The sequence below is a fragment of the Anomaloglossus baeobatrachus genome, chromosome 5 (genome assembly GCF_048569485.1).
Source record: "Anomaloglossus baeobatrachus isolate aAnoBae1 chromosome 5, aAnoBae1.hap1, whole genome shotgun sequence".
Taxonomy (NCBI): domain Eukaryota; kingdom Metazoa; phylum Chordata; class Amphibia; order Anura; family Aromobatidae; genus Anomaloglossus; species Anomaloglossus baeobatrachus.
Window position 1 is genome coordinate 116233436 of NC_134357.1, and position 21946 is coordinate 116255381.

The window sequence follows — 21946 nt, forward strand, 5'->3', positions numbered from 1 at the left end:
CGCGCACGGTTTGGTCTCATTCAGCATTAAGCTGTTGGAAGTCCTGTAGTTCTTTTTCAGACTCAGACGTATTTGATCTCAGCAGGGTAGAGGAATATTTTTTGCAAATCTCTTTGTAGGACTGGTATGTTGAGTACAGTTGTTCAAGGGCTCCCTCTGGTGGTACTTCATGAGCACCGGGCGCATATAAAACAGTCACTTGTTTTTGCACTCTTTGCCACAATAATGTTGTGTGGGTAAGCAGTTCACTTCTGACTGTTTCTAGGTTCTCTTTAACCTTCCATGTTGGTTTGGTAAACTGCTTAGATCTTTCACTGTAATTTAAGTGTGAGTCCATGTCTTTCTCCTGTTGCTCTAGAGCAGGGAGGGAAATTGTTCTCTTTACGTCCATCATGAAGGGTGAATGCTGCTCTGCACTGGTTGTCAGGAAAACCTATACAATGTTGCAAATTAGCTGGGAGCAGCCTGTGTTTGCAGAATGTATTTGCAGAGTCACTGGCTGCAGCTTACAATTAGCTTATGGGTGATTCTAGGTTTATAGCTGCACACAGTTCTGATAACAGGTTAATACTTTACAGGGCACTTTCTGTCTGCAAGCTGCTATAAAGTTTTATGCTGTGGCTTGTTATCAGCCCCTTGGGGTAATCCTTTCTCTGGATTGTATGCAATATAGCACTCCTGGAAACAGGTTCTTTACTGATATATGTATACTAATCCCGGTCACAGCTAGTCCTTTTCACTATTCTGTTTCTTCCTAGAAGCTGTGAATCCCAAGCGCTCTAATCAGTCCCTTAGATAACTGTATGATTGTACTCACACTTCAAAGCATCAACAGATAGTTTTAACTCAGCCTGAAACGATGACTTGTAGAAAGACCAGGAGAAACGCTGTAGTTTTCTTCTAGAATCTTGTATTAAGTACAAAGTAAAGGCAGGTAAAAAAGGAATAATCTGTACAGGGTTGTAGACATGTCTTCAGCTATGGTTGCTCTCTAGACTAAATTGAGGAAGAAAGGGAGGAGCATTCTATACAGAAGCCAACTAAGGTAGGAACATAGGGACAAACTTCATACAGTCTAAATCTACCTAGTAACAATAAGGAATTTCCTGATAGGAGGAAAAATATGCAATGCAAGAAATATATACAACAGGTTGTTCCCATTCATGGGACACAACACATGGCTAATTGATCTAACTGACTGCTAGATGTTTGTCTGAGATATACGCAGTGTACTGGCAGTAAGGTAGATACGTTAGATATGACATACTGCTATTGCCTTATTATGCACTGACACTTTAACATCGGCATTTCTTAATCTAAGAGCATCTCCTGATAAGATCAAGCATATTTTATACTAATAATATACTAATTGCATACTGCAATATACTTAGGATTAATTTATTCAATTGCAGGAGTGTGCAACCACTGATAAACTGTATTATTTTTTAATTTTTATTTATACATCAGTTTACATTGCAGTACAAAGTCAGTTTATCATACGTTGCGCAAGATATGAGCCATTCACAGCTTATGTATGCTGGGAGCAATCAAAGAGCCATCCAGACTGACGTATTAGTAACAATACCGTATATCATATTGGAATAGTGGCTAAAAGTTCCCCTTCTTTTTTGGTAGTTACCTTTGCATTTTATAGTTATAAAATAAAAAATATGAGTGTAATGTTACTATATATATATATATATATATATATATATATATAATATATATACACATATATATATATATATTAAAAGTATATGTATATGGAGTGATACCGTTACCTGATCTGTTCGTGAGAGCTGCAGTGCAACGCAGCTGAAACGGCAAGTGATCTGACAGCGTTGAATGTCTCTGTATGAGAACTTATCCACGCACTTGCCAACTGTAATTGTTTGGGATCTGGTGCAATTTTTTTTGAGGGGGAGAGGGGGGTGTCTTCCTTTTTTTGTTGGTGTCTGCCTTTAAACTGAACGACTTAGGTCAAACGTTTTGGATCTCCTTCCACAAGCTTCTCACAATAATTGGTAAGAATTTGGTCCCATTCCCCCTGACAGAACTGGTGCAACTGAGTCATGTTTGTAGGTCAGCTTGGTCGCACCTGCCTTTTTAGCCTTGCCCATAAATTGTCAATAAGATTGAGATCAGGGCATTGTGATGGCCACTCCAAAACATAAACTTTGTTATACTTAAGCCACCTGTACTGTATATCCTATACGTCTCTGATACATTCATATACTTTATATACAGATTCGTCCCTGATACATATATATACTGAGTATACATATGGAAGTATATAACCAGAGCTGTGCTCTCAATTTTATTACAACTCATTATTACAGCTTGTCTTTTCACAATGTAATAACATGATCACTGGAAAATGTAATCAGACTTTAAAATTGAATTTATGCTATCAAACATTTCTCAATGCTGTAACAAAACAACTCCTCCAAATATATTATTACTGTGTCAAAATATTGCCTAGATGGCACCAATTTAGACATTACCACATAGATAAAATGTCTGAAGAAATTCGGAAACCCTCTTGGGAAATCCTGTTATATGAAACTCTTGTGAATTTGAGTCTCTGAATAAACATTTTGTCTACAGAAAAGAATGTTGTAAAACTGGCACCCAATGTTTGCATGATATGCTGACAAGAAGTGTCACTATATGTGTGTGTGATCTTATTATTTATTATTATAGCGCCATCAATTCCATGGCGCTTTACATGTGAAATGGGTATACATAATAGGGACAAGTACAATATTCATAAACAATACAAGACAGAAACAGGTACAGGAGGATAGAGGTCCCTGCCCGTGAAGGCTCACCGTCTACAAGGGATAGGTGAGGATACAGTAGGTTAGGGTAGAGCTGATTGTGCGGCGCTGTATCAGACTGAGGGTTACGGCAGGTTGTAGGCTTGTCGGAAGAGGTGGGTCTTCAGGTTCCTTTTGAAGCTTGTCAAGGTAGGCGAGAGTCTGATATGTTGTGGCAGAGCATTCCAGAGTATGGGGGAGGCATGGGAGAAATCTTGGATGCGATGGTGGGAAGAGGAGATGAGAGGGGAGTAGAGAAGGAGATCTTGTGAGGATCGAAGGTTACGTGCAGGTAGGTACCGGGAGACTAGGTCACAGATGTAGGGAGGAGACAGGTTGTGGATGGCTTTGTAGGTCATGGTTAGGGTTTTGAACTGGAGTCGTTGGGCAATGGGAAGCCAGTGAAGGGATTGACAGAGAGGAGAGGTCGGGAAGTAGCAGGGGGACAGGTGGATTAGCCGGGCAGCATAGTTTAGAATAGATTGTAGGGGTGCGAGACTGTTAGAAGGGAGGCCACAGAGCAGGAGGTTGCAATAATCCAGGCGGGAGATATTAGTAGTCTATATCTAAAAGTGGATATCTCGGTTGTCAATCATTATGGACAGTTTGCACAAAAAATGTCTGTGATATTTTGTCTGTAATTGGTATTCCACATGCACTAACATGCACAGTACTAACTGAAAATGGAGGACGGACAAAGAAGAACTAGCAGAAGGGGCAGCAAGAAGCTCAGGAAGAAGCTGTGATACCTGCTGCCCCCACTGCCAGCCCAAGTTCCCTATGGAGCTGAATTTTCATCCCCCACAGCAGTTGACACTGTGATAGGTGAAGAGTCCGTGTGGAGGTAAACAGTGTCAGACTCACCAGTAACATTGACTTTGGGGGGGCCCCCTGATCAACTACATGGAAATATTACATTCACAAATGTACCTCTGCTTCTATATAATAATATACTGGCTAGTTTGTAAAATGAATGCTGAGATGATTCTTTTGTCTGTACATAGTGAAACAAGTGTATTGTGCCAACTATTGATTATCTTGGGGCCAATAAGTGATGTTCTACTGCAAAGGGGCCCACCGGAAAATTCTCTGGTTCTCCTGTGGGCCAGTCCAAGACTGAAGGTAAATCGAAGAGACAGTGAAAGTCCCTCTCCGCTGCTGATATCCCTGTAAAGTCTGTACATTAATTCTCAGTATTTGTAAAATTCTGTATACACGCTCCTCAACACTGAAACTGCAATAGCAAGAAGGAACAATTGTGGAATTCTGAAAATCACAGGATGGATAGAAATGGTAATGATAAGCAAATTATAAAAAATGGAAACAAAAATGTAAAAACATCTTAATTAATTCAGTATCTAGTATAAGCGCCACTTGCATAAATCCCCGCGCATACACGCCTTGTCTGCTATCAAAAAGGTTATTAATATCTGCCTAAAGAATGTTCTGCCACGCTGAATGAACTGTGGGCAGCTTCCTTTACATTTGCCGACCAATGACATCCCAAATGTGCTCGATGGGAGACAAGTCTGGAGACGCTGCAGCCTATCATGGCACATTTTAGCCACGCAGGCTGCTCACAGTAGCACAAGCAACACGTGGCCTGGCATTGTCATGTTGAAAAACAGCTTTTTGGACAATTTGGAGAAATGGCCGTACTACTTGATCCCCGATTGATCCACTCCTCATAGCAAGTGAAACTGAACGTCACATACCGAGCATAAGGAGTCAAACAGTGCTTACACAAACCATCAGAAGGTGTTTACATAGCATTGGGCTAAATGACAGATATCCAGAGACAGATGTTTAGCTGACCTCACACCACAGCTCTCAAAGGCTATCATTGTGCAGATCAAGAAAGCAATGGAGGCTGGAATATAGGTCTATCTTCACTGAAGAGTCACACTCTTGTCTTGGACACAATGATAGCCAGAGATCGGTCTGGAGACCATATGCAACTCCATGAAGGGGCCTTCACGAGGGAATTTCACGCCTTATTCCTGGGATTATGATGTTGGGAGGCATAATGTATGATAGCTGGATCCTCTAGTATTCATTCCAAGCCCACTAACAGCTCAATATTACATTGATTTTGTCATTGAACCGGTGCTACGGCCATTTCTCCAAAGTGCTTAGGAGTTGTTGCTTGTGCTACTGTGAGCAGACTGCATGACCTAAAAGTGCCACCATACCCTGCAGCATTGCTGAACTTTTCTTCCATCCAGCTCATCTGTGATATCTTTGGTTGGCAATTGCAGAGGAAGCTGTGAGCAGTGGTAATAATTTGCGTGCCCAAGTGTATTTCTCAGACAGCCATTAATAACCTCAGCAATCGCATCCAAACTATGCATTTCTGAGTGTGCCACTCATTTTGGACACTGAATTAATCGAGATGGCAGCAAAGCAAAGACACCTGTTAATAGCGGAGGTGATGATCGAAGCTCTCTGAAGAGTTTTATATATAAATTGAGGTGGTTTTAAAATTTTGTTTTCATTTTTCATCATTTGCATATCATTATGATGTCTATCCATCCCCTGATTTCCATTATTCCACAACATTTTCTTCTTGGTGTTGCAAATTCAGTGTTGATGTGATCAGTGCTGATAGAGGTGTTTACGATCAATAACAAAATCTTTCATTTAGGCTTAGAACCCATTACAGCAGCAGAACTATGGTGTCTATAAGGCCTAAGACAAACGGCATGAAAATCGGAGAGAGTGGAATGCGATAAAACATCGCATTCCACTCGGACCAATATTAGCCTATGTGCCAGCACCCATGAGTGATTATTTTCTCAGCCTGAATCGGACCAAGAAAACAATCGCAGCATGCTGCAGGTGCAATGCGATTCTGGAATAGTTTCACTACAATATAAAAAAAAACATTATGCAAAGGATTGGAAAGACTCAGGTATACACTAATCCAGGATAGTATAATGAGATGATTTGAGGACAGGTGGAACGTTTAGGCCCTATTTGCACGGTGCAATTTTAATGCAGATTTTTGCAGAGAATAGTGCAGATTGTTGCCCAGATCTGTATGTCTATGAAAATTTCGAAGTGCTGTGCGCTCGTTGCTTCTTTTTTCCTTGAAGTTTTTAGGCCATGTGCGCACTTTGCGTTTTTTTCTGTGTTTTGGCTGCGTTTACAACTGCACTGTGTCATTGACAAAATGCATGCGTTCTGATTTCCCAGTAAAGTCTATGAGAATCATGCAAAATCTGTGCGCACTATGCTTTTTGAAACGCAGCGTTTTGATTGTCAAAAACCCATGCGTTTGAAGAAGCAACATGTCAATTGTTTTTGCCATTTTGGCAGCGCTCTACACCTATTGAAATCAATGAGTTGTAGGATATTGCTGCCAAAATGTGAAGCAGTGCGCTTGCATTGCATTATTGTTGCGATCCGCATGTTTTTTTAACATAACAAAGGCAGGTCTTTCATCTTTCTCTCTCTGTCGGTCGGTCTGTCGCTCTCTATCTCTATGTCTCTATCTCTCTCTGTCCATGTCGGTCTCTCCCTCCCACCCCCTCTCTCATACTCACCGATCCATGATCACCGGCGCGGCGCTGCACGGCGTTCATACTGTGGCGGCTTTTTCTCTTTTGAAAATGCCGGCCGCTTATTAATCCATCTCGTATTCCCTGCTTCCCCCGTCCTCCGGCGCCTATGATTGGTTGCAGTCAGACACGCCCCCACGCTGAGTGACAGCTGTCTCACTGCAACCAATCACAGCCGCCAGTGGGCGTGTCTATATCGAGCAGTAAAAAAATAAATAACTAATTGAAAAAAAAACGACATGCGGTCCCCCCAATTTGGATACCAGCCAAGGTAAAGCCAAAAGTCTGAAGGATGGTATTCTCAGGATGGGGAGCTCCACGTTATGGGGAGCCCCCCAGCCTAACAATATCAGCCAGCAGCCTCCTGGAATTGCCCCATCCATTAATTGCGACAGTCCCGGGACTTTACCCGGCTCATCCCGAATTGCCCTGGTGCAGTGGCAAACGGGGTAATAAGGAATTATTGGCAGCAGCCCGTATCTGCCACTAAGTCCTAGGTTTTCGAATGAAAGACAAAAAACACCCTCTTTCACCACTTTAATAACCCCTCAAAAACACCTCCAGGTCCGATGTAATCCACGCAAGGTCCCACGACGCTTTCAGCTGTGCATGTGTCGTGGCTTGATTTGCGGTCACACGTGAAGGACTCACCTGTGATCGCAAATCCCCTGAGTGACTGCAGTGAGCTGGGCGACAGCTGTGCTTTCACTCAGGTTACTCGCGGCCACAGCTGCAGTCCTCCACCTGAGAGCGGTGGCTGCGAGTAACCACAGTGACAGCACAGCTGAACGCGCTACTCACTTCAGTTGCTGTATGGAGCTGACAGGAGCGGCGGTGTTCTACTGCCGCTCATGTCAGCTTCTGATGTAGCCGCGCAATCACAATGAAGTCGGGTGAAGTTCATCCGAGTTCATACCGATCACACGGCATTGTCTCGCAGCTAGCCATGCTCTTTTTGACAGTGCGGTCCCACTCGGCTCTGCTGTAAGTCTATGGGGATGCTGCAGAACCGAGTGGGACCATAATGTGAAAAATGTGCGTTCTGGATGCTTTTCCCACTCTGTCTATGGCAGAGAAAGCATCCAGAACGTATGAATTCTCCAGGAATGTGCATACGTTGCGTTCTCCCGAATGCGTCTCTGAACGCAGCTTTTTCGGCTGCGTTCTGAGACGCACAGGCAGTGACTTACACGCTGCGGAATTGAACGCAAAGTGCGCACATAGCCTTAGTGCAGAAAAAAGATCAGTATGTCAATTGTTGGTCTGTTTTTTCCTGTGTTTTTTTAGCCCCTCCAGCCGATTCACTAAAAAATGCACCCAAAAAACACACCAAAAATTTCTGCACCAAAAACTCAGCATGCACACATAGCCTTAAAGATCCTATCTGTCTTCAGATCAGCTCATTATAGCCTCATTCCCATGATGACGCCAGTTTGGTGAAACATTGGGGAGGCTAAGAACTGACTAATTTTAATTCAGCATATGCAGTGATGGATAATGATAGATAGAATAAAAGTCATATTTTGAAGGGAAACTGTCAGCAGAAATTTCGCACTAAACCTAAAAGATTACCCCTCTGCAGCTCCTGTGCTGCATTCTAGCAAGGTTCCTGTTGTTATTGTGCCCCCTTTGAGACCTAAATAAATACTTTATAAAGTCTTACCTTTTTGTATGCAAAACTTTTTTTATAGTCACAGGGGCGGGCTGTCTTGCGTCCGTTATTCTCCCTCCTGCCGCTTTACGCCGTCCCCCATCTCTCATTTCCATAGCTGAGGACGCTGCCCAGTGCTCCAGAGGTCCCCGCGCATGCCCAGTGCCACTCTCGCGGGACTGAGCACTGTGCACAGTGTGACCGCTGGTGACGTGATTGCGCAGGCGTGAGATTATGGGCGGCGCTGTGATTGTCATCAGCAAGTGCCCGCCCATAATCTTGTGCCCGTGCTTCTCACTCTGCCTCCACCGTTCTGCGCTTTAGTGCTTGTCACTTTGCAAAAGACAATGTGTGCCTTTGTTTTGTTTTTACAGGTTTTTTTTACTGTGTACTTCAGTAAGCTCGTCTCTGCGTCTCCTCTTGATCGGTGGTGTGCTGCTCCGCTCCTCCATCCTCTCATGCAGGGAAAGATGGGTAAGAGGTGACGTGGGGTCATATAGCCAGCACTTGCGCAGAACGGTGCAGGCAGAGTGAGAAGCGCGGGCACGAGATTATGGGCGGGTACTTGCTGATGACAATCACAGTGCCCACCTAATCTGAGAGCAGTATAACACAGCGGTAGAGATCCTGATTCCAGCAGTATGTCACTTACTGGGCTGCTTAGAATAGTTTTGATAAAATCACTGTTTAATCAACTGTAGATTATCATTAGTAGACTACTTGGCAAACTTCGATTCGTCTGTCCATAACACTTTTCCCAATCTTCGTCTGTCCAATGTCTGTGTTATTTTGCCCATATTAATCTTTTCCTTTTATTAGCCAGTCTCAGATATGACTTTTTCTTTGCCACTCTGCCCTGAAGGCCAGCATCCTCTTTACTGTAGACGTTGACAGTGGCGTTTTGCGGGTACTATTTAATGAAGCTGCCAGTTGAGGACATGTGAGGCATCGATTTGATTTCTCACACTAGAGACACTAATGTACTTGTGTTGTTGCTCAGTTGTGCAGAGGGGCCTCCCACTTCTCTTTCTACTCTGGTTAGAGCCTGTTTGTGCTCTCCTCTGAAGGGAGTAGTACACACCGTTGTAGGATATCTTCAGTTTCTTGCCAATTTCTCGCATAAAATATCCTCAATTTCTAAGAACAAGAACAGACTGTCGAGTTTCACATGAAGGTTCTCTTTTCTGGCCATTTTGAGAGTTTAATGGAACCAACAAATGTAATGCTCCAAATTCTCAACTAGCTCAAAGGAAGGTCAGTTTTGTAGCTTCTCTAATCAGCAAAACTGTTTTCAGCTGTGCTACCATACTTGCACAAGGGTTTTCAAGGGATTTCTAAACATCCATTAGCCTTCTAACACAGTTAACAAACACAATGTACCAATAGTACACTGGAGTGGTGGTTGTTGGAAATAGGCCTCTATACACCTATGTAGATATGGCATTAAAAACCAGACGTTTGCAGCTAGATTAGTCACATTACCACATTAAGTGTGTTTCTGTTTAATTTAATGTTAGCTTCATTGAAAACAAATGTGCTTTTCTTTCAAAAATAAGGAAATATCTAAGTGACCCTAAACTTTTGAACTGTAGTGTGTGTGTGTGTGTGTATATATATATATATATATATATATATATATATATGTAACTCTTTGCCAACGGAAAGGAAGTCATGAAAAGCAGGAATACTTTGCAAATAGTTAATGATGGGCTATGGCCAGTACTCGATTGAGCATCGGGGTGCTTGGCTGAGTATTGTGGGTACACCGATGTGTCATTCAGGAAACAGCCAACACAAAACACAGGCTTTCTTTACTACATGATGTGAGCTGGTACCCCAACGAGAGCCATTTTCAGTCTCTGAATGGCTCTCAGTGGGGGTTAAATAAAACAACTTTTTTGGATGTAGCATGCCCAATAAGAAAAAAAAAAAACACCCTCCCTCAGAAATGCTGTATTTATGGCTGGCTGTATGTGGGTGGAGAGCCGAACTGCCCAATCGTCATCTTCAATTGTACTCGTTACTCAAGTCGAACCCATCCAAGCGTCTGACCCGCTCGACTCGAGTAATTAGCACTTGAGCATGGTAGAGTTCACTCATCATTTTGAGAACCGATTACTGAGCATTGTACTGCTCACCCATCATTACAGATAATCTTATCTTTTGTATGTCCAGATTCCCCAATTCAGTTATTGATCAGTGCTATCACAGCAGCATGTGAGTGTATGAACAGGTGGACTGCACTGTATACAGACGTGTGTCCTAGCAAGTGGCTGAAATATTCATTAACAGAGTGCAAACCTACAGTGCCTACAAGTAGTATTCAACCCCCTGCAGATTTAGCAGGTTTACACATTCGGAATTAACTTGGCATTGTGACATTTGGACTGTAGATCAGCCTGGAAGTGTGAAATGCACTGCAGCAAAAAAGAATGTTATTTCTTTTTTTATTTTTTTTTTTAAATTGTGAAACGTTTATTCAGAGGGTCATTTATTATTCAACCCCTCAAACCACCAGAATTCTGTTTGGTTCCCCTAAAGTATTAAGAAGTATTTCAGGCACAAAGAACAATGAGCTTCACATGTTTGGATTAATTATCTCTTTTTCCAGCCTTCTCTGACTAATTAAGACCCTCCCCAAACTTGTGAACAGCACTCATACTTGGTCAACATGGGAAAGACAAAGGAGCATTACAAGGCCATCAGAGACAAGATCGTGGAGGGTCACAAGGCTGGCAAGGGGTACAAAACCCTTTCCAAGGAGTTGGGCCTACCTGTCTCCACTGTTGGGAGCATCATCTGGAAGTGGAAAGCTTATGGAACTACTGTTAGCCTTCCACGGCCTGGACAGCCTTTGAAAGTTTCCACCCGTGCCGAGGCCAGGCTTGTCCGAAGAGTCAAGGCTAACTCAAGGACAACAAGGAAGGAGCTCCGGGAAGATCTCATGGCAGTGGGGACATTGGTTTCAGTCAATACCATAAGTAATGTACTCCACCGCAATGGTCTCCGTTCCAGACGAGCCCGTAAGGTACCTTTACTTTCAAAGCGTCATGTCAAGGCTCGTCTACAGTTTGCTCATGATCACTTGGAGGACTCTGAGACAGACTGGTTCAAGGTTCTCTGGTCTGATGAGACCAAGATCGAGATCTTTGGTGCCAACCACACACGTGACTTTTGGAGACTGGATGGCACTGCATACGACCCCAAGAATACCATCCCTACAGTCAAGCATGGTGGTGGCAGCATCATGCTGTGGGGCTGTTTCTCAGCCAAGGGGCCTGGCCATCTGGTCCGCATCCATGGGAAGATGGATAGCACGGCCTACCTGGAGATTTTGGCCAAGAACCTCCGCTTCTCCATCAAGGATCTTAAGATGGGTCGTCATTTCATCTTCCAACAAGACAACGACCAAAAGCACACAGTCAAGAAAACCAAGGCCTGGTTCAAGAGGGAAAAAATCAAGGTGTTGCAGTGGCCTAGTCAGTCTCCTGACCTTAACCCAATTGAAAACTTGTGGAAGGAGCTCAAGATTAAAGTCCACATGAGACACCCAAAGAATCTAGATAACTTGGAGAAGATCTGCATGGAGGAGTGGGCCAAGATAACTCCAGAGACCTGTGCCGGCCTGATCAGGTCTTATAAAAGACGATTATTAGCTGTAATTGCACAAAATATTAAACCTAGGGGTTGAATAATAATTGACCCACACTTTTATGTTGAAAATTTATTAAAATTTAACTGAGGAACATAACTTGTTGGTTTGTAAGATTTATGCATCTGTTAATAAATCCTGCTCTTGTTTGAAGTTTGCAGGCTCTAACTTATTTGCATCTTATCAAACCTGCTAAATCTGCAGCGGGTTGAAGACTACTTGTAGGCACTGTATATATAATGCAAACTTACTTATTAAAGATATGAGTTCCTTGTTATACATACGGTATATACATGGACCCAACACAGTTCATACATACAATGATGTTTAGTAAAGTTCATGTAGGCCATTACTTACACTAAGTGGTACTTTGCACACTACGACATCGCAGCTGCGATGTCGGTGGGGTCAAATCGAAAGTGACGCACATCCGGCGTCATTGTCGACATCGGAGTTTGTGAATCCTTTTTACTACGATTAACGAGCGCAAAAGTATCGAAACTGTATGATCGGTGTAGCGTCAGGCATTTCCATAATGTCGCTGCAGCGACAGGTACGATGTTGTTCCTCGTTCCTGCGGCAGCACACATCGCTGTGTATGAAGCCGCAGGAGCGAGGAACATCTCCTTACCTGCATCCCGGCTGCAATGAGGAAGGAAGGAGGTGGACGGGATGTTTACGTCCCGCTCATCTCCGCCCCTCTGCTTCTATTGGCCGCCTGCCGTGTGACATCGCTGTGACGCCGCACAATCCGCCCCCTTAGGAAGGAGGCGGTTCGCCGGCCAGAGCGACGTCGCAGGGCAGGTAAGTGCATGTGAAGCTGCCGTAGCGATAATGTTCGCTACGGCAGCTATCACAAGATATCGCATGTGCGACGGGGGTGGGGACTATCGCGCTCGGCATCACAACAATCGGCTTGCAATGTCGTAGTGTGCAAAGTACCCCTAAGTCATGGGTGGACATATCAGTGGTGCAGCCGCACAAGGGCCCAAAAGGTGGTGGGGGGGGGGGGGTGGGGGGGCATTTCTACCTCTAAAGGAAGTGTAATTTTGCATTTTTATGAGCTCTTGGGCTGCAAAGGGCCCATATTATTGTTACACAGGGCCCTTTTCTGTCTGTGTCCACTAGTGCACTAAGTACAGGTTGTAATAAAGAATTGGAGAGAACATTATTTTTCACTGTGGAGTTGGCAGACAATTAAGAGAAATTAACAACTGGAATGTATCATTAGATATTGACCTATTGTTTAAATTAGGTTTTTGCGTTAAATACTTTTTTTTGCTATATCACGATTTTTATCAAAAATGAAAAAAATAGAAATCTTGCAATTTTTACTGGCCACTAGAGCTTTTTTAGACTTATACTATTGTTTCAGGAGATAGACATGTACATTAATAGCAATTACCGTTTTGTATTTAAAGGATCCCTTCCGTGAAGTGTTTTATAACTAAATCTGTGTGTATGTGCATGATGTATAGGGTGAATATGATAATATACTCACCTACCGCCTTCTCTGCGATCCAGCGCTGCTCTCCACTTCTGAGTGATGTCACTCTGACTCATTACGCACTGTGTGACCTGTAAGTGGCCTTCATAGGCTTACATTGTAAAAGAGATATTCGGCTTTTATATATATATATATATATATATATATATATATATATATATATATATATATGTGTGTATATATATATATATATATATATATACACATATATATATATATATATATACTGTGTATATATATATATATATATATTTATATGTATATATAAGACGGGGATTCTGAACAGCAGTGAGGTCATTCACGAGAGGAGTGCAGAATGGGTACCAGAGAAGACAGTAGTTTAAGAGTATGTTAACACAAAGATACTACACTACATACACATATACACATGTTTAGGGAACAAAACTTAGTGGGAGTGTTTCTTTAAGTATCTAATGAGCGTGTGCAAAAGTCATTGTGAATGGAGGAGGAGCAAGAGTCATCTGTGATGTCGCCTGTTGTGAATGACGGATCTTGACTTATCAACCGTGTATAGAATTATTATTTGTCATTGCAATTCTACCTGTGATGATAATGAGACTGCTGAAAAGATTTCAAAAAGTGTAAAAAAAATATATGTAACACAAAAAAAACCCCTATCTTGATTACATGATTTCTTTAAATAATCTCTTTAAACGTTAATGTCTGAGTGGGCTGAATTGAGTGAAATGAATCCTCTAGTCTTAATAATTAGGATGAGGCTTCTCTGCCTGGATTGACACTAGGTTCAATGTGAATTTGTCCTCAGGATATTGACTTTGAATGCTCCGAAACGCATAAGAAGGCCGTGCTGCTGTAGACATTTGCAGTCATGGAGGCCGATTCTTCCAAGCAATGAGTTTGTAATTTCGCAGCCAGTCACATAACTACAGCTTATGCTTTTAATGGCTGTGAAGACCTGAAGGTAGCATGTGCACACATATATGGCACGCCTTATTCTGCCCCTAATTGGCAGCTGTCAAGGGTTGTTTGGTGAAAACACAAAAGCACACAATCAAATGCATTTTTTACTACGGTAAGTCCCAAGAATTTTGCAGCTAAGGCAAAGTTCACATCTACATTAGAGGGCCCTTCACAGATTAAACGATTAACCTGAAAAATTATAACTACCAGCGAAAGTGGCAAACCCTACTATAATATTATTATAATAAATGTCGCATTCAGAACATTCAGTCATCATTACAAAAGACAGCGCAAGTCACTTTGTGTCACATTGGAGAATCTGCTTTCAGACTTTTAATAAACCATCTTAGTTGTAAAGGCTGCTTTACACCAGACAATCTATCGTGCGATAGATCGTCGGGGTCACGGTATTTGTGACGCACATCCGGCATCGCTGGCGATGCCGGCCTGTGTGACACCTCCTAGCGACGCAGTATCGCTCACAAATCGTGAGTCGGGTACTGCTCGCTAGGTTCCATAATATCGTTTAATTTAGTTGACCATCGTTTCCGTGGTAGCACACGCCGCTCCGTGTGACACCACGGGAACGATGAGCAGCTCACCTGCCTCCCGCGGCCGCCGCCGGCTCTATGTGGAAGGAAGGAGGTGGGCGGGATGTTTACGTCCCGCTCATCTCAGCCCCTCCGCTTCTATTGGCCGGCGGCCGTGTGACGTCGCTGTGACGCCGAACGTCCCTCCCACTCCAGGAAGTGGACGTTCGCCGCCCACAGCGAGGTCGCACGAGAGGTAAGTATGTGTGACGGGGGTTACTAACTTTGTGCGACACGGTCAGCGATTTGCCCGTGACGCAAAAAGGACGGGGGCGGGAACGATCGATTGTGAAATCGCACAATCGGTCGTACCGTGTAAAGCAGCCTTAACACTGGTATTATACTACAGTATTACAGCAGTGTCACCGACCAGTCATCTGATACAGAATTATATGGAAGCTCCCATGAGTGCACGGATATAATGCTTCTTCCTGTCACACCTTCTGTGTGTTGTCATGGTTACAGCAGTATTCAGGAAGCCGTCTAGTGAGCTGCGGTATTATGTGAACTAGTAGGTTGGTCATACATACAACAATCACACTCTTAAAGACGAGTGCTAGTCTAATAAACAATTTGATCAGTTGTAGGATGAGAGAATACACATGCACGGTTATAATCATGAACAGTGTCAGCAGCAGGAGTGAAAAATACTAGAAGACTGGTAGATCCATCAGTCTATGATTAGCACTGAAACAATAACAATTCATTTCGCTGATCCATCTAAAAATGTAGTCCTTAAAGGGGTTGTCCGCTGCTTTAACATTGATGGAGTATCCTTAGGATAGGTCATGAAGGTCCGATCGGCTGAGGTCTGAAACCCCTCACCCCTGCTGATCAGCTTGTCCCGGCAGCAGCAACCTGAGGCCGGAAATGTTGAGTTCCAGAGCTGCTCTATCTTCTGATAGCGGCCACTGCCGGGTACTGCACATGCGCCTCCTATTGATTTGAATGGGGAGTGGATATGCAGTACCCGGCCACGCCACTATCAGAAGGTGGAGCAGCTCCAGAGCTGACCATTTGCTGGCACCGAGTACAGCTGATCGGCAGGGGTGCAGAGTGTCGGCCCATCAGACATTGATGATCTATCCTAAGGATAGGCCATTAATGTTAAAGTAGTGGACAACCTCTTCAATACTTGTAGTTAAAAGTGTTGTCAGGTAAAAACAAGTTATCACCTATCAGCATGTTGATTGTTGGGTGCCTGACCACTGGGGACCTGCACTGATTGACAGAATCGGGAACTGTCAACCCCATTAGAATGCAGTGGCCGTGAACATCCTCCATTCATTCACTATGGGGCTGCTGAGCGCTGCACTCGGCTTTTTCCAGCACATCCCATAGACAACGAATGGAGCATCCCACCCGCCTGACATATTGTAACTGGGGTAAAAGTTGCCCGTCTGGGATAAACATTCCCTGATCTGCTGATTGTTGTGGATCCCAGCAGTGTGCTTCCCACCGATCAGCAAATTGTCCCCTTTTCCTTGGACAACCTTTTTACTAAACCACTACATATATCAAAACTGTCCAAGACTAAAACTGGCCTTGTTACCCTTGACAAGCAATGATAGCTCAGCTTTTATTTAATTCAATGCTCTAGAAAAATGAAAGGTGCACTGTGATTGGTTGCTTTGGGTAATAAGGCCAGTTTAAGACAGTTCTGATAAATGAGGCCTTTGGTAACATCTTGTCCACTGGTGGAAAACAAAACAAAATGTATAATTGTGACCGGAAATGTTTTAGCGTGCTTCGATATATGTAGCATTTTGAATGAATGAATGACGTACTCATTTGACACGGACTTGATCTTTTCAACACTAATGTAATGTTAACATAAATCCACAAAACTAATTTAATCAGATAGTTCAGAAGAGCTCTCACAATTTCACAAAATTCTGCTTTGCCATTATTACAGACCTGTGCACACTCTTGTTTGGTGGCACATGGTGCCCTCTTCATAAAGGTAAAGGGATACAAATGTAAAGCGTGTGCTGAATACACATATCTGTGATACGTCCATGTGCATGGACCCTAATGTTGGCTTTACACTTCAGATGGCTCTCGGTCTCGGCCAAATGCTCTTCCAGATTACAACTAACCATACACACTGATAGCCGACTCTGTCAAGAGTAAATACAGTATGTCCTCCATAAGGATCGGGGAGTAAACAACTCCTATCCCAAACAATTCCTCTGGAGGAGGTTTATTTTCACCTAGTACATAACGATTGTGCATGATGAAATATAACCACATTCAGGAGAGAGTTGGGAGACTCCTATACACATTCAGTGTTTGGATGTTCCTGCTCTAATTGATGAGTTTGGTTGACTTTTATCTATGGCCACTGTTAGTTAAACATTTTGTCCAGATATTGATGACCTATCCACTGATTAGCTGTCATCTGTCCTGGCAGCAACCAGATATGTACAATGTATAAGCTGGGTTTACACACTGAAACTTTCTAGCGATCCCACCAGCGATCCCAACCTGGCCGGGATCGCTACAAAGTCGCTGGTGAGTCGCTGGTGAGCTGTCAAACAGGCAAACCTGGCCAACGACGCAACAGCGATCCGGACCTGCAGAACGACCTAGCTGGTTGTTGGGGACGTGTCAAAGCAGCTATTTGAAAGGGAAATCGCTGTAAAGTCCCCTTTACACATTGAAACTTTCTAGCGATCATGCTGCACAGCGGGAAACAAAGGACCTAAGAATGGTCCTGAACGATTTGTAGCGATCACAACTTCACAGCAGGGGCCAGGTCGCTGATGTGTTTCACACACTGCAATGTCGCTGGGGAGGTCGCTGTAATGTCACAAAACCGGTGACGTTACAGCGATGTCGTTTGAGATGTTGCAGTGTGTAAAGCCACCTATAGAGCCAGGAGAGTAGGGTCTATACAATGTTTAGTGACCAACCAGAACATTTGCAGATCTGTATCTAATCAGACAAATAAGAGGTAGCCTACAGTACCCAAAAGTGGTCACTAAACAGTATATACAGCCATGGGCTCCGGCTCCATTCATTGTTAATATCCAGTGGCTGCCAGGGAATATGATTAATTGTGGTGTCTGATGAGTTGATGGATAAGTCATTAATATGTTAGTCCCCCTTTAATCATACAGAAATAGAAATGCACTGCATAAAAAGACAATTCTCCACTGGGGCAAAACAAAATAAGTCATACATGGTTGAGACAATGTTATACATTTTGCCCCACTGTCAAAGACTCTGGGAATGGAGGCTAAATGCAACCATATTGATTATCACTAGTGATGGGCAAATAGTAACTATTTGTTCGGATAATGCTTACCGAATACCGAGTACTATTTCAGTATTCGTCACAACAAGAGAAATGCTCGGGTTCCCCATTGACTTGCCTTAGGGGTACTTTGCACGTTGCGACATCGCTAGCATTGGCTAGCGATGTCCAGCGCGATAGCACCCACCCCCGTCGCACATGCGATATGTGGTGATTGCTGCCGTAGCGAACATTATCGCTACGGCAGCATCACACGCACATACCTGGTCGGCAACGTCGTGGTGACTGCCGAACTATCCCTCCTTCAAGGGGCAGGTGCGTTCGGCGTCACCACGACGTCACCGCGACGTCACCGCGACGTCACTGCGACGTCACTAATCGGCCGGCCAATAGAAGCGGAGGGGCGGAGATGAGCGGGACGTAACATCCCGCCCACCTTCTTCCTTCCGCATTGCCGTCGGGACGCAGGTAAGGAGATGTTCGTCGTTCCAGCGGCTTCACACACAGCGATGTGTGATGCCGCCGCAGCGACAAACAACATCGTACCTGCAGCAGGAGCGAAATTATGAAAATGAATGACGTGACACAGATCACTGATTTTTGACTGTTTCACGCTCGTTCATCGTCGCTCCTAGGATTTACACATTGCGATGTCGCTTCCGGCGCCGGATGTGCGTCACAACAACCGTGACCCCAACGATATTTCGGTAGCGATGTCGCAACATGGAAAGTACCCCTTATGTTCATTATATGTGACGAATACCGGAATAGTACTTTGGGATTCATTACGAATAATCCGAACACGAATAGTTACTAACTATCACCAAATATTTCCAAACGAGTGAAATAACTAAGAAATGGCTGAATAATTGATACATAGCACGAAGAAGGGGAGGATTTAATTACATATTTATTTGTATTAAGATTTGTAAGCTATATGGATTATTCCCTCTAATGATGCCTTGCAATCAAATGCACAGCTGACCTCTCATTTTAGTAGTAAACTGTCAGCCTTGTGCCATTCAATCCTTTCCAATACTTATTTTTCTGGTATTTCTTATTCAGGAAAAACCATCCTAATGAGTAGATGGATTCACATATACAAGGTCACGAGGAGAACGGATAAGATGCACTCAGTCACTTTAAATTCCACGCCTATCACTTTGATGCACGTCCATCCTAAAGCATACAAATCCATTAAAGGTTTCATGCAACTGGACTTCAGCATCTCGGTATAATCGGCCTGGTAGTAGAACATCCAGCTGCAATATCCATCCAAAATCATTTTATGAATAGGGAGGGATATTCATTTCAAGTAAAGTGACATTGATTTGATATTTTACATCAGTCAATAACCAAATCATCGGGCTATGTGATCCACACTAGAAATAGAAAATATGTCAAATAGGAACAGAAGCCAACAACCGCAAAAGAATGTCAGTAATGGCTGCCTTCTATTAAATGATCCAAGTGGTCTGACCTCCTCTCAGGATATTTCTAGGACATGTAGACGGCAGTAGAGGTCACATGCCTGAACCGTGCCATTTACCAGGTGCTGGTGACTGGAGAACAATGGTATGGATTGCTATAATGGTAGCGAGTGATGCCAAATGAGGAGAGGTGACCTGCCATGTAATGAAGACTAAGGTGTGTCCTCGTAGATAAATGCAGCCTTCCCTTCTGTGTATACTCAGGAGAAGGATTAGCAGGGACACAGTTAACTAAAGAAATCGCCAGCTGCCATGAAACTGACTTGTTACCTTCCGCTCATGCAAGTGGGGACATGCATTGGTTGTACTGAGCTACGGAATATGGGGTTGCTTTGAGAGTCTATGACAATCATAGATAGATAGATAGATAGATATTTGATCTCATATCTATATATCTTCAATACAACTCTCAGTGTCTAACTATTTTTTATATAATCTAAAGATTAGAGATAAATCATAGAATGGTAGGGTTGGAAAGGACCTCCTGGATCATCTGGTCCAACCTCCTGCTTGAAGAAAGAGTCTAAAGATCATGGTAAAGGGGCCACATCAGTATTCTGTGGCCTTGCGGACAGAAAAGTCGGCATCCCCAGTGTCTATTCTGATTAGTAGGCCCAGCACGGTGACATGTGTGTGTCACACCGCAAAAATGATGTAGCGCCAGGCGTACTGATCAGAAGAGGCATATGGGATTTTGGCTTGCAGCTCTCCAGTCCAGTGTCCATGGAACACTGAGATGACCCATGGAACATGGCCATGGCTATTGAGTCATTCATCTCTAATCTTTAATCTATCTATTCATCCATAAAATAGTAGACACTGTAAAAGGTATATAGATAAATATAAATATGAAAGCATCTATCTATGTTGAAGGTTCGCGCATGTATTTCTATCTATCTATCTACCTGTCATTACATTATGTTGAAGGATAACTCATGTATTTCCATTTTACAGGTTATACGTACAACTCATGTATTCTATGTATCCGTCATTATGTTGAAGGTTAGCTCATGTCTCGCTGTCTATCTATCTTTATGTTAACGGATAAGTCATATATTTCTATCTATGTATCCGTCATTATGTTGAAGGTTAGCTCATGTCTCGCTGTCTATCTATCTTTATGTTAACGGATAACTCATATATTTCTATCTATGTATCCGTCATTATGTTGAAGGTTAGCTCATGTCTATCAATCTTTATGTTGAAGGATAGCTCATGTATTTCTATCTATCCGTCATTATGTTGCAGGTTCACTCATGTATTTCTCTTCCAGTTGTAGGCTGTATATCCGGCATCACACCCACTTCCGCTCGGTTACACCAGGTGTTCTTACAGGTAACATTACTACAAGTCATTTTCGCAGTCGGGTGAGACAGTCCATTACGAGGGGGGACAGGATCTACAAAAAGGCCTAAACAATGTAACAAGCATACAATGTCTTCTACATCCTGCTTTCAAGGACACTGCAGCCTTCATCATGGATACAATGTTCCCCTTCTCATACATGCTTTACCTGTATCCTTTTGAACCACAGAGCGCAAATGACATACGTGCTAGTGAAATAATACCACATATACATGGCACGCGATGCCTAAATGCTGTCACATGGGGCTATGGAGGGTTAGGGCTCACCTTTTTGACCTGATCATCTTTGAGCTCTGTGAAGTAATAGGCCAGGAGCTGGGCAGCTATCATCCTGCAGACTGGCTGGGCTTTGGTAGAGTCTTGGGCCCCTGTTTTGCTGTGAATTGTCCAAAATTTGCAGTGTGGGTGTGCTGTCCAGAAACTGACAGATAGCAGCTGAGCTCTCTCCTTCTCACTGCCCTACAAGCTCAGAGATGTAGATGTCTTTTTTTTCTTTCCTCTCCTACAGTGACATGCTAGATCCAGCCCACTTCCTGCCCTGGGATTGGCTGTAACATGGGCTTGCTGCATTGAGGAGAGCAGCTTGATCATCTATAGGGGGCTGAGTGTAGGGCTGGGGGTGTGCGAACACTGTTCCCTCCAAGCTGTGCGCTCCTGGAAATCATAATCTTAGAAATCCAAATTTTTGTCGATTACATAAGTAGATTATTTTTCACGACAGAGACCTCACTAGAATGTTCTTTTAACTATTTCCCTTCCCCAGAGTGTACAAGGTGCTAGTATGATGATGTTTTAAGGGTGTGCACACAATTATGTGCAGGGGGAAGGGTGTGCAACACACCAGTCTACATTACACAGGGAGGGAGGAACAGGCTCTGCAGAGTAGGAAAGGGTGAGGAGGATGCAACTTCTTAGGGGAGGTCTACTTCATCTACTAAATATGTAATTATGGCACGTTCATCACGTACTGCTACTGAGATGCCCACCGCCTACTCCCCATCACTTCCTGTGCCTGTACCAAGGGCATTGGCTACTAGATTCAGCCATAGATCTGCTATATATTAGAATTAGTACATCACTAGGAGGATTATGACCCCGATGACATTGAAAC

The 21946-nt window shown here is 43.4% G+C and overlaps 1 protein-coding gene across 1 annotated transcript in view; it reads right to left on the bottom strand.

Moving 5' to 3' along the window:
- LOC142310941 (hexokinase-1) overlaps nt 1-21357 on the bottom strand; it is a 120043-nt gene extending 98686 nt beyond the window's left edge. Inside the window, exon 1 of the mRNA XM_075348793.1 lies at nt 21103-21357. Coding sequence (XP_075204908.1) covers nt 21103-21165 — 63 coding nt within the window. The 5' untranslated portion in view covers nt 21166-21357. The remainder of the gene's footprint in view (nt 1-21102) is intronic.
- Nucleotides 21358-21946: the final 589 nt, after the last annotated feature.